The 17,970-nt window shown below is 39.7% G+C and overlaps 1 protein-coding gene across 1 annotated transcript in view; it reads right to left on the reverse strand.

The window, feature by feature from the left end:
• The window catches only part of LOC104523486 (fibrillin-1), a gene marked incomplete at both ends in the record, with an annotated part of 135,549 nt that extends 131,235 nt beyond the window's left edge, over nt 1–4,314 (reverse strand). Inside the window, 2 exons of the mRNA XM_010166082.2 lie at nt 3,227–3,325; nt 4,232–4,314. Of these exons, the coding sequence (XP_010164384.2) occupies nt 3,227–3,325; nt 4,232–4,314 (182 nt within the window). The remainder of the gene's footprint in view (nt 1–3,226; nt 3,326–4,231) is intronic.
• Nucleotides 4,315–17,970: the final 13,656 nt, after the last annotated feature.

Genomic DNA, 17,970 nt, shown 5'->3' on the forward strand with positions numbered 1-17,970 from the left:
ACCCCCCTCAGCTCTCCCTGCCTCTGCCAGAGCTCCCTTCCTTCACAGACAGCCCTGTCAGCAAACACCTTCCCTGCTCAGGCCAGCCCAAGCCGTTCTGACTAAAAGAGGTTGGAAGCAAAAACAGTGGCTGAGCTGAGAGACACACCTGACCCATATCTCTGGGGGCAGCGGGGGTGCCTGATGCTGAAGGAGAGATCCTCCTCCTCACTCAATTCCCCCACAGGCAGAGTAGCAACTCCAACAACATGGCATGACTGTAGGATATGTCAGCAACACAAACCGGGACAGAGCGGCAGCACAAACAGACAAGCCCAAAGCAGTCATGGCCCAGGTGGTTTGGGAGGCAGCAGTGGAGCAGCCACTGAGGAGCTGGTGCAGCACAGGGTGTAGGACATTTCCCCACACATGCACCTGCAACATCAGAGCCACCCACAAATCAGTCAGAGAGGGGGATGCCTCCACACGTGGCAATCTTATCTCCAAGCCTACTGTAAGCATACCCAAAAATTCACTAATTACACAGAAATAACCACTACTTAGCCAACAAGTTCATTGATGTCATGAAAATCCCTGCTGAGAAAACCACCGGTTGATCTTTTCAACCACGAATCAGATTCCTAAAGCTGACTCGTAACCAGAAAAGTCCCAACAACTGACCTGCGTAAGAATCAAATTTGAAGGCTTTGTTTTGCTTTCCAATCCACATGCTTTCCAATCTGCATTACTTATTTGATTCCAGTAGACAACCAGTCTACAATAGCCACCCTGAATTCGGTTTCTGCCTATGGTTGTACGGGCTATAAAACCTCTGCCCACTACTGATTCTTTAAGTATTAAAGACACACGTAGCTTAAAATATACAAAATCAACTCAGACACATCTCATATATCAGAAGCCGTACATTTAAGCCTGAGAAATCATGGTATTTTCACTCATATTTGTTATTTGTATTTTGAATGTGACAAACTTGTATCATCTACTTTTGGGTTTTTTTAGTATTTTAATAAGAGTTTTTTCTCATTCGTTAAAACGTATCATTAATATAAGGTTTCATGAATGCATATTCTGACAAAATATTAACTGTTACTAACAGGAGTGGACAGTAACCCTTTGATGTCAAACAGTATTTTTTATATTTATGTTTACTTTGTTTCCTAACAGCAGATCTAAGCCTTTGTGGTCTGTTGTGCAAATACCTATTAATGGATTTCGTCTACAGTGCCAACAGACCAAATGACTTACAGAAAGTTTATGTTCTGTAAGTCCTAACGAGGTGCTGGGTCATAAACATTATTACACAAGAGTGCACAGAAGCAGCAGAGGCTTTTCTCTCTTCAACAATTCAAGACACTTTTGCTTTTAGAATTGGTTTGTTTTCACAAATAAAGGTGCTGTGACTACATGCATAAAATGTATCTTAAATTATTGCACTAATCAAACAAGATGTAAACAGTATCTTTTTTAAGCCAACTGCTAAGCCTATTCATACTGCATACAGCAAAGCAACATTTAAAAGTCGGCAAACCTATGTAGCAATGTAAGGAAAATAATATCAGCACTGATTAAAGTTTATGATTAGTAGAATATTCATACCTAGGAGAATTAATTGTGAACAACCAAAATAGCTATGTCATATAAGCTTTAGAAGCTGCTTTATTAAAAACTGTAGCAAAGTCCTCTGCACCCATTTATCTGTGCAACTCCAACGAAGGCTAAAACTATGGAGGATCAATGGTAGAATATTTAAGAAAAAGAACCACAAGAAGAACTGTAACTTTACTCATACACTATTTTTCTTTTAAGTCTTGACTCATAAAATACTTCAGTGTGGAGTAAGAAAAAAAATGAGGTAAAAAACAAGGCCCACTTGTTCCTGCCTTTTACAAAGGTGCCAAAACATGTATCATGTAGGGATATATCTCTCCTTCTGTACCCTGACAGACATCACAGGAGCCTGAGAAAGGGGTTGAACTACAAAGAACAATATTTACCATTTTAGTACATGCCATTCCATTACATTCCACAGTTGTTATTGTTTTTCCACTGTTATTGCATGAAAAGGATGCTAAAGCCACAAGCCAAAGTGGTCAGTTATGTGGGAAAACTCTTATCAACTTGGAAAGCAAAAAAATGGCAAGGTAAAAAACAGAGGCAAAGCAGACCACACACTGAGTCTGAAAAGACATTCAGAATTAAATGGATGACCATTTTGCACAATATAGCAGACCTCAGCTGAGTGCATCCCCCTGACTTCAGTTAATACGTTGTTCAGGTAGTTATGGGCATTTGTGGAAACCAGTTTCCCCCAAAATTCTTCCCAGAAACTTCACATTTTATATAAAAACCAAAATTTTCTATATTCTAAGAGACAAGCACCATACTCCAATGAGAATACAGTGGATATTACAGCTATCTCAGATAAGAACTGAGATACTATCCCAACCAAATCCTATTCCATATTAGATACTCTACCCATGATTAGCCATTGAGCGATCTGGTTCATTTAATGAATTTTTTTTTTTTCTGGATCTGGGAAATGTTCCTTTAAAACCTGAAATCCAAATATTTCTAGCAAAAGTCACCTCCCTGAAAAGTTTCATTTCCAAAGCATCTGTTTGTTTCTGATTAAAAGCTGTTCCACTTAAAAACCTTGACCAGTTCTGTACCTCTAGCACCTACAGAAGTATCGCCTGAATAAGGTCAGCAATATTAGACTCAGAAGATATGTACTGAGCCTGGCAAAAAAATGCTATAATAATTTTAGGTTTATGTATGTAAAATACAGCATAATGTCTGGCTCAACAACCCCGAAACGAGAGCAGAACTACAAAGCAAGACAAATTCAGCCAATTGTCAACAGTCATCTCTCTATCATTACAACTTTTGTGCTATGTATTTGTGCATGACTAGCGTTGAATAGAAATAAGGCATTTTCCAGAAAGCAAGGAAGAATGGAATTAGTGTTACAAACTGGCAAATGAATATAGCTTCCAATAAAACTAATTTGGTTTTAATTTGGCAAAAATTAGTGTCTCCAGTTGCTAGTCTCTGAATCACTCTTCAATTTCATTATAGAAGGATAAGCTTTCTTTCTTGTGGCAAAAATACGCCTGGTGACTCAGAGATGATTTCTCTTAAATATTGACCACTGAACTATCTTACATACCTTAGTAACTTCATAGACTCAAAAGAACAATATCAAAGACACAGAAGAAATACTTACTTGATTTCGAACCACAGGAGGGGGCTATCTGACCATTTGGGCATGTGCACATGTTTGGTCTAGAGCAAAATCCATCCCCACAGGAATGTCTGCAGATTGCTATAAAGAAACATAAATGCCTTTAAAATATGCTTCAAAACCCCAAACACATAAAAAACACCTGATAGAAAATATGCCTTTAGCACCAGAACATAAATACCTACAAACTCGTTAAGCTGCACACAACAGATTCCAAAACAGTTCCTCACGTTCATCCACATCTCTACAGGGGACAGTTAAAACCCAGACCTTCACAATCTCTTACAAAAAGGTCTGGGAACATGCCACAGGCCACACTTGGAAAAGTGAAGCTCTGGTCCACTTTACCAGACTGCTCTTGGAGGAAGGATGGTACTGAGACAGCATTACAATGCTCCCTTTATTTCTGCACCAGACACACACAAGCATAATAATTCCCATCTGACAGCACGTTGCCTCAGTACCTCTGGAGAGGGTCTTATCAGCCTTAGGCAAAGTGCCTTTAACAATTATTTCTGGTAGATAGTACCATTACACATGAGTATACAGCATACAGCACTATGATGTATGTATGTATATATTTATATCCCTACATATATATTTCAGGGACATGGTCCAAACAAGCAGAGCAAATGTACTTGCTGGCCCGATGCTGTTGTCTCCTTCCATTTACTTAAATAGATTAACATATTCCACAGCTACTTGCTCCTGAGAGTCCACACACCCCTTGGATCCCTTTACCATAGACTTAAACAGAACATGTGGATAAGATTAATCCTTTGTTAAATAGTGGCATCACATCGCTGTATTGCAGCCCACACAACTTTGTATATTAGCTTAATATATTTAAAATGGTAAAGAAGTTATGTACAGCTGCTATTGAAACCATATAGAAACATATTTCAGTTCTGGTACACAATTAAAAATGCCCTGACATAGAGGGACAAAGATAAACCTCAGTCATAACACATAACTGGATTAACTTACGGACTATGCATTGGTTTCCACCAGGTAAAGTTTTCCATCCAGGGCAACAGTAAGCATTGTAACGTGATCCACACACATTTGGTCTGGAAAGAAAAGGACGAATTCTTATTTTTACTCAGAAATATGTTTTAAAAGTAGAGGCATAAAAACGGAAAAAGTAAATCACTGCAATATACATTTCAATAATTAAACCTACAAGTGTTGTATGTTTTTAGCAGAACTGTATGCCTTCAGTTGTTGGGTTTTTTAAGTAACATATACTTTTACAAATTGAAAATTACACTATAAACATGAAATCAAATCAGTAAACAGCTGAACAACAGGAATGGAACAGGCAAAACTTGTCTCATTTCACTCCATATCTGGAAAAATAGCATACAGGGGTTTTGAGCAAAACTCTAATTTAAATACAAAATGAAAGATCACACCCATCATCATTAGTGAAAACAGAGGAAATCCAGTGTCCTTTAAATGATAATTTTTAAGCTTCATGTTGCTTTCTCCTCTTCACTATAAAGTACTATTACTGTTCCTTGTTTCATCCAGGATCAAAACTACGTACGTATGAGTGAAACATGCCAACCATGACATTAGCCAAATAAATGAGCCAAAATATGTAAATACTTCATTAGCAAAGATGACTTACTATCAAAAAAATCAAGGATGTGGGTGCACGTCGAGAGATGGGGTCTTGTGAAATGAATATCAAGGGCCCACTCCCTACTGCACTTCTTAAATGAGGGATCCATAGGATTTTATTTTTCCAACCCATTCCTCTCATCCACACTTACCCTTTCAAACAAATACATCACTAAAGTTTACAATGAAAGCTAATAGGACATGACACTATTCCTGTCGTAATTTTATTGGTAAAAATAGAAAAGTGGAATCTATGCCTCTCACAGATAATAAATATTTTTTTTTAATCTAACTGGTACTGTTTATTTAATGCATCTATCTATGCAAGTAAAGCTAGTAAGAATATCTTCAAAAATGGGAAAATGTTCCACCTTTTGTTGTATTTTTAATGATCTTGTCAGAGGAAAATTTTGCAACCTCTATTAATATTGTGAGCAATTACTCAATAGAGTAATACAACTACAGCTATCTATAAACTAGTACTTCCTAGAAACTGCTTTATTAAAATACAGTATACAGATTAGAGACAGATTTAAAGTGTTTATTGTTTTAGGAAGGATTTTCTATTATTATTTTGTCCTTGGTCTTTCAGAAAGTTCTTCATCCCTAGTATTGCAATGTCTAAGTAAACAACAGTTACCTCATATGGTGAGGTAACTTAAGACAAACAATCTTGATATATACAAACATTTATTTATGCACATTTTCTAACTAACAAAGACTTTCATACTGTATTTATTTAGGGATCTGCATTGTTAATGCAATTTCAAGTATCCTGATTACACCACCTTCATTCACATCTAGTCTTTTCATTAAGTACACAGCCAAAATAAGTCAAAGCAAACACTACCATTACCTTTCACTGGTTCTGGATAATTACAAAGTGGTAACCGAGGTGAATGTGTGCAACACAATTGGACTTGTTGCAGGGCCCTCTTCCCTTCCTGCAAGTGGTGTTACAGACTCAAAGTCTTATTCATATAATTCCAATGTATTCGGTTTTAGTAATGTCAGCTACTTCCCTGCAGGGCTATAACCATGTAACTTTCCTAGAGTTCCCCGTTCATCAATGCCAAATGTTGCTCCACAATCATCTGCCAAGTAAGACTGGCAAGCAGACAAGTGAGATTGCTTTTCACCTTCTCCAGTCAGAAGAAATAATGGAACTTATTAAGACAGACAGAATGGGTTTGTCGCTACCTGTTAACAACCTACAGGCATAAACCACCCATTTCTGATCTGGGTTGGTAAGAATCTATAAATGGCTGACCGTAAAGTGATGTTTAGGTACTCTGTCAAATTTCAGTCTCGGCAAGTACACAGCTTTGGGGACCATGTGGTCCAAGTTAAGAGTCAGGAGCAGAGTTTTATGCCACGGGGGAACCCGATTTTAAAAATCTGTTTCCAAAATGGGGCTCTGGAAAGCCTAGATGTGCCAGCAACCATGAAGTCAGAGACCCTGGGAACCTTGAGGCTGTCCACAGGGTAGGCTAAGCCATACACCCAAGAAGCTCCAAATCACACGCAGTGTGCTTAAAAAAAAAAAAAAAAAAAAAAAAAGTCATCAAACCATACTTCCATGGAACAGTTTGAGCTCGACAAGTGCATTTTCCAGTGGAACACTTTTTCATCAGAAAGCTGCTCTCTAGCTTATAAAAGAAACCCATATTAAAGTCTGAACGCTACTTCTTTGAGAGGGAGGGAGTGTTCTTTACTTGTACCTATTTGTAAAATGTCTTTATAAAGAACTAATTTTGAAGGTTAAATTCATTGATATTTATGAAGCGATCAGACACTATAACAAAAAATCCCCATAAATAAAGTATTCCAGGGAATAACAATTTATCTCATGTAAAATCATGGAAAGCACCAATCAAATTGTTAAGGCTGTATTATGGTACTTACGTTAAACTGTTACCCACTGTTCTGTTTAATAGAGCATATTTTCCTGCAAACTGCTGATATTATAGGCTATGAATACTAAAGAAGCATTTTATATTCTTATAAAACTGTTTTCCTGAACAGCACTACAAACAGAGTTCAGTTATAAAACCTGATCTGTAATGATAAAATAAGCAAAAACGCATCTATACAGCTCAAGCCACCTGTGGTGCCCACAGTACCTTTCTTTCACTCCAAAGCCCAGAGAAGGGAGAGAGCATCTCAGGAACAAAGCTGCTCTGATTGCAATTTTAAAAATACAAGTCTTTCACTTTATTTTAGAGTCACTTACAAACTTGTAAAGCATAAAAGGATTTCTGTAACGATATGGTGCTGAGAGACAGTATGACTGATGCCCAGAGTTTCATCAAAGATGTCCAAAATAAACAAGAAATTATGTCTTCAATTAATGATATGCAAGTAGAAATTTGGTAGCAAAATGAGTTGAATAATTATCAAAAGACATTAGTCATCAACTCGAAAAGTCTTAGAACAGCAGAGAGAAAAAAAGTTCATCTGGAAATTCTGACAACTAACACTTGAGAGTGATAGGTCTGGCTCTACAGCATCTACATGCACCAAACAGGAACAACCATATGGAACCTCCACCACCGTTACAAAGGAACGCTTTGCCTGTCCTTTCCACCTGCACAGGAATGGAGCTTGGGCAGGACTGCAGCATCAGCTCCTTCAGATGGACATGCATGGTCCTGCCCCAGGCCAGCACTGTGCTACCCCTGGGCTGTGGCTGCAGCACAGCTTCTGCCCATCAACACTTCTCAAATAAACGCTCTCCTTTCTCCAAGGGGCAACACTACACTGTCTCATGGAAAGGACCAACTGGCTCCATTCCCCCCTTGCTACTCCTGCTCCCAGTGCTCTGTCTCAGCAAGGACAAACGTCTGCCTGGCTCTCCTGAACTGCATGCGATTACCCAGCAGCTGGGGGCAGAGTTGTGGAACAGGCACACAGACATAAAATGATGGGAAGCAAATCACACTAAGCTTGGCAATTCCTTCTTATTAGATATAACCAGGCAGCCAGAGAAGTGAGTGAGGTGTTCAAAAGCCCTGTGTGAAGCTGGCAGCAGGGAACACCACCAGCCCAAGAATGGCAGGGGCACCTCCAGCATTGTGGGTGTCCTCTCCAGGGTCTTGGCAGAGACACAGCCAGAGGCCCACGCTGCAGCCTGCCCAGGGGGTGTGCTAATTCTGTACATCCCTGCTCTGCCCTGCCTGTGACCCCTCGAGGAAATTGCAGCCCTCTCCCGAAGAAAGCGTTGCCCATCTGCAGCTCCCACGGGGGGAAGAGTTTCTGGCATTGCTGTGAGCAAGGCTTCAGGCAGAAATTTTGTCAGCAGCGCTGCCATGCACCGGCCAACGCTGGCGTAAACCAGGCTGAATCAAACCCAAAGCGTGGGTCTTGAATAAATTAGACTGAGAGACCAGACAGAGTGGGCAGAGAGTGGCTGTGAGAGTAAGAGAGGCAGCTGGTCACCAGTTACAGCTGAGCTGAAATGCAGGGATACCAGGGAGGGTTTCTAATCGCTCCCTCAACTCACTTTTCCTCTCCCTAGGAAAACACACAAGGGATTATTCCTTGCAAGAAAACGTTTAATGAGGGACTTGTATTAACTATTTGGCTGCAGCGGCTAGCATATGTTTAACATAATGTGGGGACCCAATTTTTCTGGCAGAAGAGATACAATTTAAAGCAACATCATCAGCCAACATTTATTTACAGAGAAGCCTTTGCCTATTTTTCTTCTTATGTGGGTAACAATGGTACCTGCTAAAACTGTACTTAGAATTATTTTCTGATCATCTCCACATAGAATTAGAGTGGTGCTTCCATGCTTGCACTGGGAGTTAAAAAGAAGGATGAACTGTACCAGAAAAAAAGGTAGGCTGGTCTTAAAAATGTGGTTGTCTAAGTCTGGATATAACCAATGTACTAAGAAATAGTAGCTAAGGCTCCAGAATGTGAAGAGGATTGGCTTTTACTAGCCATTTTCCAGACACACATAATCAAATCTATACCTTTTGCTGTAAAACAGCTTTATGTACCTTCGTAAACTCCTCAGCATCTCCAAGTAAATGCTAAAAGCATGGAGTAGCCCAGCTCTGCTGGCTTCAGTGGAGCTTTACTCAGCTTTCCCACTGAATCAAGAATTTCCATTGTTAGAGATACACCAAACCTCAGTGGACACAGCCGCAAGCAACCTGATTTATATTCACCCTGCTCTGTATGGGATCACATGGCCTTCCAAAGTCCCTCCCCACCTAAATGACAGAAGCCAGGTATTTAGTGCACAAAAGTAGAGGTCAACACCAAAAGCACCTCTTTTTGCTGAGCTGGCGCCTACCCGCTTCTCCAAGGAGCAGCAAGGAAAGCAGAACCATGAAGGGAAGGTCCGGTTCCCTACGGGACACAGTAGCTAACAGCTACAGCACATGACGGGCAGCCTTCCCAAGCCACCCGCCACCCTGACACATACCATTCTGCATAGGAGAGCCCAGCCAAGCAGCCTGGCTGTCCTTCAACCTCACCACTTCCAGTGAGCACATCCAACAAACTCAGAAACTTAACTATGTGGATGTGATAGAGCAAAAAACACAGACAAAGGTCTGCATTTAACATGCATAAGCCTCATTTCCAGGTACCCCAAATACTTTAAACAGGGACAGCTCCTCTGTTGTTTAGGTAAATATGAAAAATGGGATGTTTTTAGTCACTGTGCCCTTTTGCATCATTCAGTGAAGGTTATTAAGAGGACTCTTGAAGCTATTTATTCAATTGTATAAAAGGAAAACCTAGGGAACAATGCTAGACTCTGAGAGCAAACACAAAATTTAGCTTTTCTTATCCTATGAAGGATAAGCACATATTTTTAAGCAAAATATGTTTTTTACATATAAAGAATTGCATCCAATATACTAATTTCTACCATGCAATAAGTGAGTCTGGATTTTTGTGCCATGCAGAGAGCCTAATACGATAACTATTTCTCACTCTAACAGTAAGGATACCGCTGTCCCAGAATCCTGGCTCAGTTCAACTGAAAAAATAACATGCTGAGCAGCTCTATGGGTGTCTTTGGCTCTGGCCTATGTGCAAGTCAAGAGTTCAAAATGACACGCAAGTTCCCTGCAGCAACACTGAACACTTTTCTAACCCTAACTTCCATCACACTGTGACAGCTAAATACAGTAATCCAACAACAGCATTTGACTTTAAGTGAATTCTTCCGCACTTGCTCTGAAAATCTGACCATGTCTTTTGCAGCGACAGACTCATCTAACCTGACAGCCAGGCATTGTTCTCATTCATAGCCAGGGACAGACGCGTTTCTGGCACGTATTCCCTCATTGTTCCACTTGAGAATGTCAGTGGGTCCAGTTAGACAACCCAACCTACATGGCTGCATAAGACATGTAAAGTACAAACATGCCACCACACAAAACTATCCGGTGGGCCAGGCAGGCACGACTGATACACAGGAGGGATCCAGCAGGTACTACAGCTATCCATGGAGGCAGACCTCTAACAATCTCCCAAGAGAAAGCACACAGGCAAGCTCAGGACTTCCACCAGCCCATGCCGTGCACAGAGCTGGGCAGCAGCACAAGAACTGGTGTGGGGCAGCCAGTCCCTTCTCCAGGCTTTCCCAGAGGCTGTGGGATGAGCTGGTGCAACGCACCATCCCCACTTTGGAGCAAATGTAAGCACTTAGGGAGCCTCATAAACCTGATCCTTGTATCAATACTTGTCAGTGAATGCCCTCAGGTGTTAAGCAATGCCATTTAACTTGTGCTCTCCCTTAGGCTACTGGAAGATTTATTTTAGGTAAGATAGCAGTATTTCTCCTCCTCCCTTCACAACACACCGTACCCTACCCTCTGCCTCTGTCCTTGCTGGGAAGGTGATACTGTGTTTTCAAAAGGCCAGCAGTGACCTGCATGGCTGCCATGGGTGCAACAGGAAAACCCTGTTGATCCATCCCACTGCTTTAGTTCACCTTGTCCCTAGCAGCCCCTGGTAATTTACTCTGTATTCAGGGAAAAAAAAAAGATGAACTATCAGAGGGAAAAAACAAAGAAGGAGAAAAGAGACAGGAAAAAAAATGTTCCTGAAAGGAAACAAACTTTAGTTTGAAACCTCAGCTGAACATTACTGGATACTCTGATGTCCTCCAGCAAAACATGAGAGAGAGGGAAGCTTGAAAAGGAGGATGAAAATGATTAAGACTGTAGACAAAAGAACTGCGGCTTTTATTTGGTATTTCTGAGGCTTTAATGGTCATGAATCATTTCATAAAATGAGAAGTAGAAAGGAAAACAACAGATTCTCCAGCAAGTCAACATTCAAAATATTCTTCCAGATAAAAACTAGAATTTCTTCATACTTCTGTGAAGATCTATAAGCAAAATCAGAAGGCACAGGTTTTAATTTAACAGGATACATTTTACCTCCCGATGTATCTTCCAAAGAATAGCTCAACTCTACTGAACTGTCACAAAAAAATAAAATTATTCTTCTCACACCTTTATCTGCACATCAACCTTAGCGTGAATGAGGTTGTTCAGTAGGTCTGAAATCGTTAAAGAAAAACAAAACAAAAACCAAAAACCATCACGAAACCTGAAGGGTGAAAGTCAGAATGGATGAGAAAACAACCAAGAGAGACACCCACAACACAAGACCAAAGAGCTACAAATATATTTTCCAGCACAGTGTGATGGTTAATCAGAAACACTCCAGGCCACAATTGTTCCATCCTACAAAAATATTTACTGAGTTTGGGGAGTGAGACCAAAGTGACACACACGCATCTATACCCTCTTTGTCTTTAGGGTTCAGCACAGAGATGAAGAGGAATGAGATGGAAGGTGATCTTATTGCAAAATGAAAAAGCTAATGATTAATTTTTTACTATTTCCACATGTACTCATTCAAAGATCCCTAGCTCCTTAAGTTTTGTTTAAGTAGAGATGGCCTCCCACTAGACAATGTCTACTACATTTCCATCAAGAGGAGGTTTTCCTGGTGATCCAGGTGGCTAAACAGTTTGGGTCTTGTGTTTTGGGTAGTACTATTCTAATAATCACAGGCTGCTGAGTCCATGAACTTATTTAAAGTGACCCTGGTCAAAACCTGAATTGAAGTTCACATATAAAACACCCAAGTTTGCAGGATGGAAGATGAATGCCAATGAAAAAGACTGTCCTAAGTGAGCAGCAGTGCTGAACAACATACCACTGGAAAGGAAAAGAAGCATACAGGAAAACAGAAGCTGCAATTTTATTCAATAAGGATCACTGTAAACGAAGCAGACAGATGGACTGTCCCTGCCAAACCCTAACCCAGTGATCCTCCCATTGCTCCCAAATAAACTGAGAGCAGCCCTATACTTACTTCAAGTCTGCATCCTCAAGCCCAGTATAGCCCCAAAGGTTCTGGCGCAGCAGCGGGAAATTGCACACAGAGTAGCTTAGCAAGTTAACAAGGCAAACGTACCCAGACCAGACTGAATCTGGTGAACAACTTGTGGAACCACCACTGAACACAAGATGTATGTAACCTGTGCTAGCTAACAACAGGGGAGAAGTCTACTTTTATAACCTTAAGTGGAGTCTTGATTGAGGAAGGGGCAGCTGTAGTTGGCATCCCAGCCACATGCCGGAGGCTTCTTCTGCACTGCAACCCGCTGCAATCAGACACACTCTCTGCAGGTGCTGTTTTTCCACCAATCCTTTATGCCTCCAGTTTCTAAACACTGAATACTACTTGTCCTCCCCTCAATAAAAGTTCAACTAAACACCAACAAATTGAGATCAGAATGCCTCCAGAAAGATAACAGTACGCAAAAGATTAGACAACTCCATCACATATGCATGGAAGAAAATGATTACCTGGAACACAAGGAAAGAAATAAAGCACCATCCATGACATCTCTTTTTTTCTGAGTAAGAGCTGTAGCGTAAATCTGTTTCTAACCTACTAAGTAATTAAGTCACAGCTACAATCAGCCTTACACAGGACCCCTCGGGAGGGAGGACAGCAAGGTACCTTCCTATGATGGGACACAAAGTGGCAAACTCAATGTTAAATTCTCCACTCACTGAAGTACAAACCCATGATGGGCCAGCTGTGACCTGTTCTGCAGCACCTGGGTCACCATACCAGGCCAGCTTGATGCACCTAAGAGCTACACAGGCATAGATAGATAGATAGATAGATAAACAGACAGGCAGATAAATGAGAGGAAGAAAGGAAAAGAACTACATCTAACCTTGCCCTCTTGATCTTCAACATGTCACCTTGGCAAAGTGGTGCCAAGTGGTGAAAGGGAACATACGACACTACCCATCAAGTTTTAACCATAGGATGTTTTTTCAGTGGCATGCCCCAAATATATTGAGTCTTAATTCTGCACTATGACCTACACAGGCCCAGAAGTCTATTCTCATAAACCAGAATTGAGTAAAACCTTTTAAAGACATGGTGGCCAAATGACAGGATTTAGAAATCTAAGTGGAGAGCACACAGACTGCAGAGGCCTGAAGATTATTTACTTTTTCCTTGTTTTCTTCAGGCTAAAGAACAACGTGGAACTATAACAAGAATGCTAGCATGGGAACTTTGCATTGCTATTGGCTCTGGATAAAGCAATCCAGTGCAGGGTATTGTCAGAGAGCTTTCATTAAATGTATTTAAAAACTTACATTAGTATTTAAACAATCAGTATATTCCAAAATGTAACTAAAACCTACCGTAGCAGCCAGGGTAAGACACCTATATGATCAGAACTGAAAATAATACGTTATTCCTCTGTAAATATTGGCCCTTCAGCAGGTGTTAGTAAGAGCTATTGCCAGCCACAGAGTAGAGGCTGTGCTGGCTTCTTGCTTGTTTCTGTCTGTTTCCCCTACTCCTCATCCATAGATCCTGCTCCCCAGAAAAAGTCACACCTACATCAAATCGCATCATGCAATCCTAGTGAAAGAAAGGAAACATACATGAGACACAATGCCAAGATCTATGAACTCATTTCACTCTAGCATTAGATTTCCAAGGATAATGTAATAACAAAAAAACCCAAAAAAAACAGTATCACAACCACTGGCAAACACATTCAGAGAGGTGCAGAATCTAAACAGCATGTGAAGTTGCCAAGGACTTCAGGTTTTGCATTAGGATGCACTGGCATAAAAGTTCATCATCCTCCATACAGGCTTTACCCCATAAGGCACAGAGGGCTGGAAGGAGGTTGGCCATGCTGTCTGGAAGCCAGGTCACTGCTTCAGCACATCAGGTATTACAACAACTTACATGTATGTTTAATTAAGACTTTTATTCCCAAGTATTCAGGCTGCATCCTGCTCATAGAGTGACACTGACAAGGTGTGGCACCAACAGCTGGCCAGAGGTGTGCAGGCCAAAAGTGGTAAGAAAAATGTTTGAGGTTTTTTAGTATAAACCAATATTTACCGGTATGGAAAGCCTGCTTTTCTTCAGCAGGCTTTTAGTGGTAAATATTGGTTTAAAACGAAAACCAGAAGCCTTAATTATATAGTTGAATACTGGAATTATGTTATAGATTTATAAGATTTATTTTATTTCAGGGAGCAGCGATGCATAAAAAGGGTCAAATCCAACCAAGTTCAGTCAAGCTAGCATATCAGTAAACTTCATCTGGGATGACCAAAAGAAACTGGTCCAAAAAAGCTCAATCCCCCGTGGAAAAGCTTTAATGCAAGAGTTTTATGAATCATTTTGGAGCCAACTATGCTGTTCTGCAATATTCACTATCATTTCAACTTAAGAAAAACAAAGAATTTAAGTCATTCTTGCACAAATGCATTTAATTAGTGTCTTAATTAGAGTCATGTCTCAATTCAGCTATCTTGAAGAAATTTTAGTTCTTTTAAAATTTCTGCTAAACTATGTGTTAGGCAAACTATTGCTTTCTTTGACCATTATATTGAGAAGAGACTGATAAACATGATAAACCTTGCTTAATTATTAAGAACTGACCGATCCTCATTAGAGTTAGTCTAGCATCATGAGAAAATGGGAAATCCTAATTAATTCTAAGATCCTTAAGCACAATACTTCATGTATTCAGTCAAGTACCAATCAAATCACCAGTGAATTATTTTTTACTTTATAGTCAAATGATAGAAACATATAAATGGTTCATTTCAAGTACATATTGCTTAGAAAGAAATTCCCATTCACTGCCAGTTTTATAGGTTTTATTTTTTCAGAAGTTGCTGCAACATTAGGAGTTTAAGGGGTAGCAGGATAACGGCTTGATGCCGTGTAATTCAATACATTAACATTTGTGTTAAAGTTCTGGAGATCCAGAGGATAAAAGTATCTCAGTAACAGCTTATTATTATCTTAACTTGCTGAATCACAGTGGATTCCAGCAACATTTTCATGAATGGAGAATCTAGTTATATTTTGAAATAACTACTGCCTTTATTCTGATTGGTTGGTGATCACTCTCTGATCACTTAGAGGCACCAGCCCATAACCATACATTGCCTCAGACCAAACACAGATGGCATTACAAGAACTTCATTGCTAACGCCTTCATAGCTGGACCAATTCAAGCGACATGAGCAGCAAGCTTAAAGTCTCAAAATGAGTACATAAGAGGCATTTCCAAATAATTTGTAATTATCAAAGTCAAAATACACTTCTAGAATAATTTTCTATGTTCAGACAGCACACCGGTATAAACAATGAGGCAAAGGTCACAAGGACAAAAGCAAACATCTCCTGCAATCAACAGCTTGCAGTACAAAATGTTAAGTAGGAAAAAACCCAAGAATTGTGATCTTAGGCTGCCTCATTTTAACACACAAGACCAGTATTCACACCGAGACTAACCTCAATACCTTCAAATGCTAAAAGGCTTTCAATAGTCATTATAATCAAAAACACAAAAAGCCCAAATGTAAAGGGTTTTGTCTAAAAATGTATCCCCATGCTCCTACAATCAGAGCAAGAGTTCATTGCAAAAATAAGAAAAACGTCTTAGTCGACTACAATAACATGAAAATAAAGTTTCTCAGCATCTGTTATGACTTGTATTACAACTCTCAGATTCCCAAATGTATTTGTACAGATGAACAAGTTAAAAAAAATAGTATGTCTTCTTGTAAAATCATATTTTTAGTGTTTTAGTCCTTCAATAACAATGAATTCTCCTTGTCTAATGTATATACAGTTCCTGTACACTCAAAATATGTTTTCCATCTGGCTTTCCAAAGAATTAGTTCCAACCTTGTCTGTTAAAATGACAATTCTTTTTATTCATATTATACAGTACAGTACCACACCTAAGGAAGTGCTCACAATTCCTAAACTGGAAACATCCAGCAGGATTCACCCAGCAATGATCAAGATGACTGTGTGTTAACAATCTCCTCCAAGCAATCTGAGAACTCTACACTCAGCCTCAAATGGGAGTTACAGAAAAAAGACTAACAAGCAACCAAACTAATAATCTGTTCTGTCTTTACCTCAGATCATGTGGCAAGTTATTACATTCTTGTTAAGAACCTGCTTCCCAAGGGCACTCATTCAGGTTTGTAATATTCCAAATAACTGTCAAAGGTATAAAACAACTAAAATTGATATTGCCATTATATCTAGATTTGCAGATTACTAAGTAGATATGTAACTCATAGGTAAGACACAATAAAAGGAATAATCGCTGTAAAGTACATTAAAAAATTGAAAGCTTCAATTAAACATAAGAATCAACTCCTAAGACTTAATACTTACCCTAACCCATTTTAGATTCCAAAAATATTTAACACTTGAAATATCATCTCTTGATGCACTACTATTACTGTCTAAACAGCACAGTTTTAGAGAAACAGTTACATTCACCAAAGAAATTTTATCCTCAGCTAATGTGCCTCTAACTCCCACCAAGTCCATCACATCAGCACACGTGTGCTAGACAGCATACTCTGTCCCTCTGATCAGAAAATTGTGTTTGTCAGTTTGATATTAACTCAGAGTTCTGTAATGAGAAAGCTTATTAAAACATCCTGAAGAATAAAGGCTCTTTCTGATAAATATATTTCCTTATCATCTTTTATGGCTTGCAATTAGTCCTACAGACTTCACTATATGTCCTCCTCACCTCCTAGAATAGTTTTTGTCACGGGAAGGATCTGCTTTGCCCAACTATTTGTCTTGTGACAAGGTATAAGGAAATGAAATAAGAGAGTCTGACTCTACAAAATCAGAACCTTGAAAAGCAATACCAAGAGTTTGCATCCATTTCTGCAGCAGGAGGACCTAAAAACATAAACCCTTTCCAATCTAGCAAGCGTAAATAAAGCCAAAATTACAAATCTGAATATAAATAAAAAGTACTACACAAGTATGAAGAACTTAGCAAGAAATTACAGCACATTCATCAAGGCCTCTAAAAATAAAGTTGAAATAGCTCCTTTTAGAGATCAGGAAAAGAAGTAAAATATCTTGCATCCCTTATTGAAGCATAACTACCTCCATATAATTTCTGCTACATTTGCCCTCTGCCTGATGAATGAAAAATCTGCTATGGGCTGAAAAGGTGCATTGGGACACCTAAAAAAGGAAATATATTTTTTCTTTTTTCTTCCAATATTGCAAGCTTTTCAGCTTTAGTGAACTGAACTTTCAACTGCATGCACACGCAAAGACTTTGCGCTGACTTAACAGTTATTTTTGCACTGGAAAAAGTGTTCTATTAGAATTAATACACCAGTTTGCCTGTCACAGATTTTACCCTTAAAAAAAACAAACCAAAAACCACTCTGCTAAGCATGTACCACAATGTTTCACAGTGATTTTAAACTCTTGTATGCTTGGGCTCACTCATGCTAGTCCTAGATAGATATCCTCCGATACAAAAAGATGGTCGCTATTCTCCCCCCCTGCCATCCCCAGGTCACAGGGAACACCAGGTAAGCACAGACAGGCCACTCGAGCGCAAGGGAAGATGCGCACCGCAAAAGGTTTAAGGTGGAGACGAGCGAAGGCAGCTAACGGCCAGGGCATGCTGTGGTCTCCGGGCCTCATCACTGTTCTGCGTTATGCAAAGCAGCCCGGGACGCGGGAGGAATGCACAAGCCCGCAGCGTGCCT

The sequence above is a fragment of the Antrostomus carolinensis genome, unplaced genomic scaffold (genome assembly GCF_000700745.2).
Source record: "Antrostomus carolinensis isolate BGI_N321 unplaced genomic scaffold, ASM70074v2 scaffold31554, whole genome shotgun sequence".
NCBI classification, from domain to species: domain Eukaryota; kingdom Metazoa; phylum Chordata; class Aves; order Caprimulgiformes; family Caprimulgidae; genus Antrostomus; species Antrostomus carolinensis.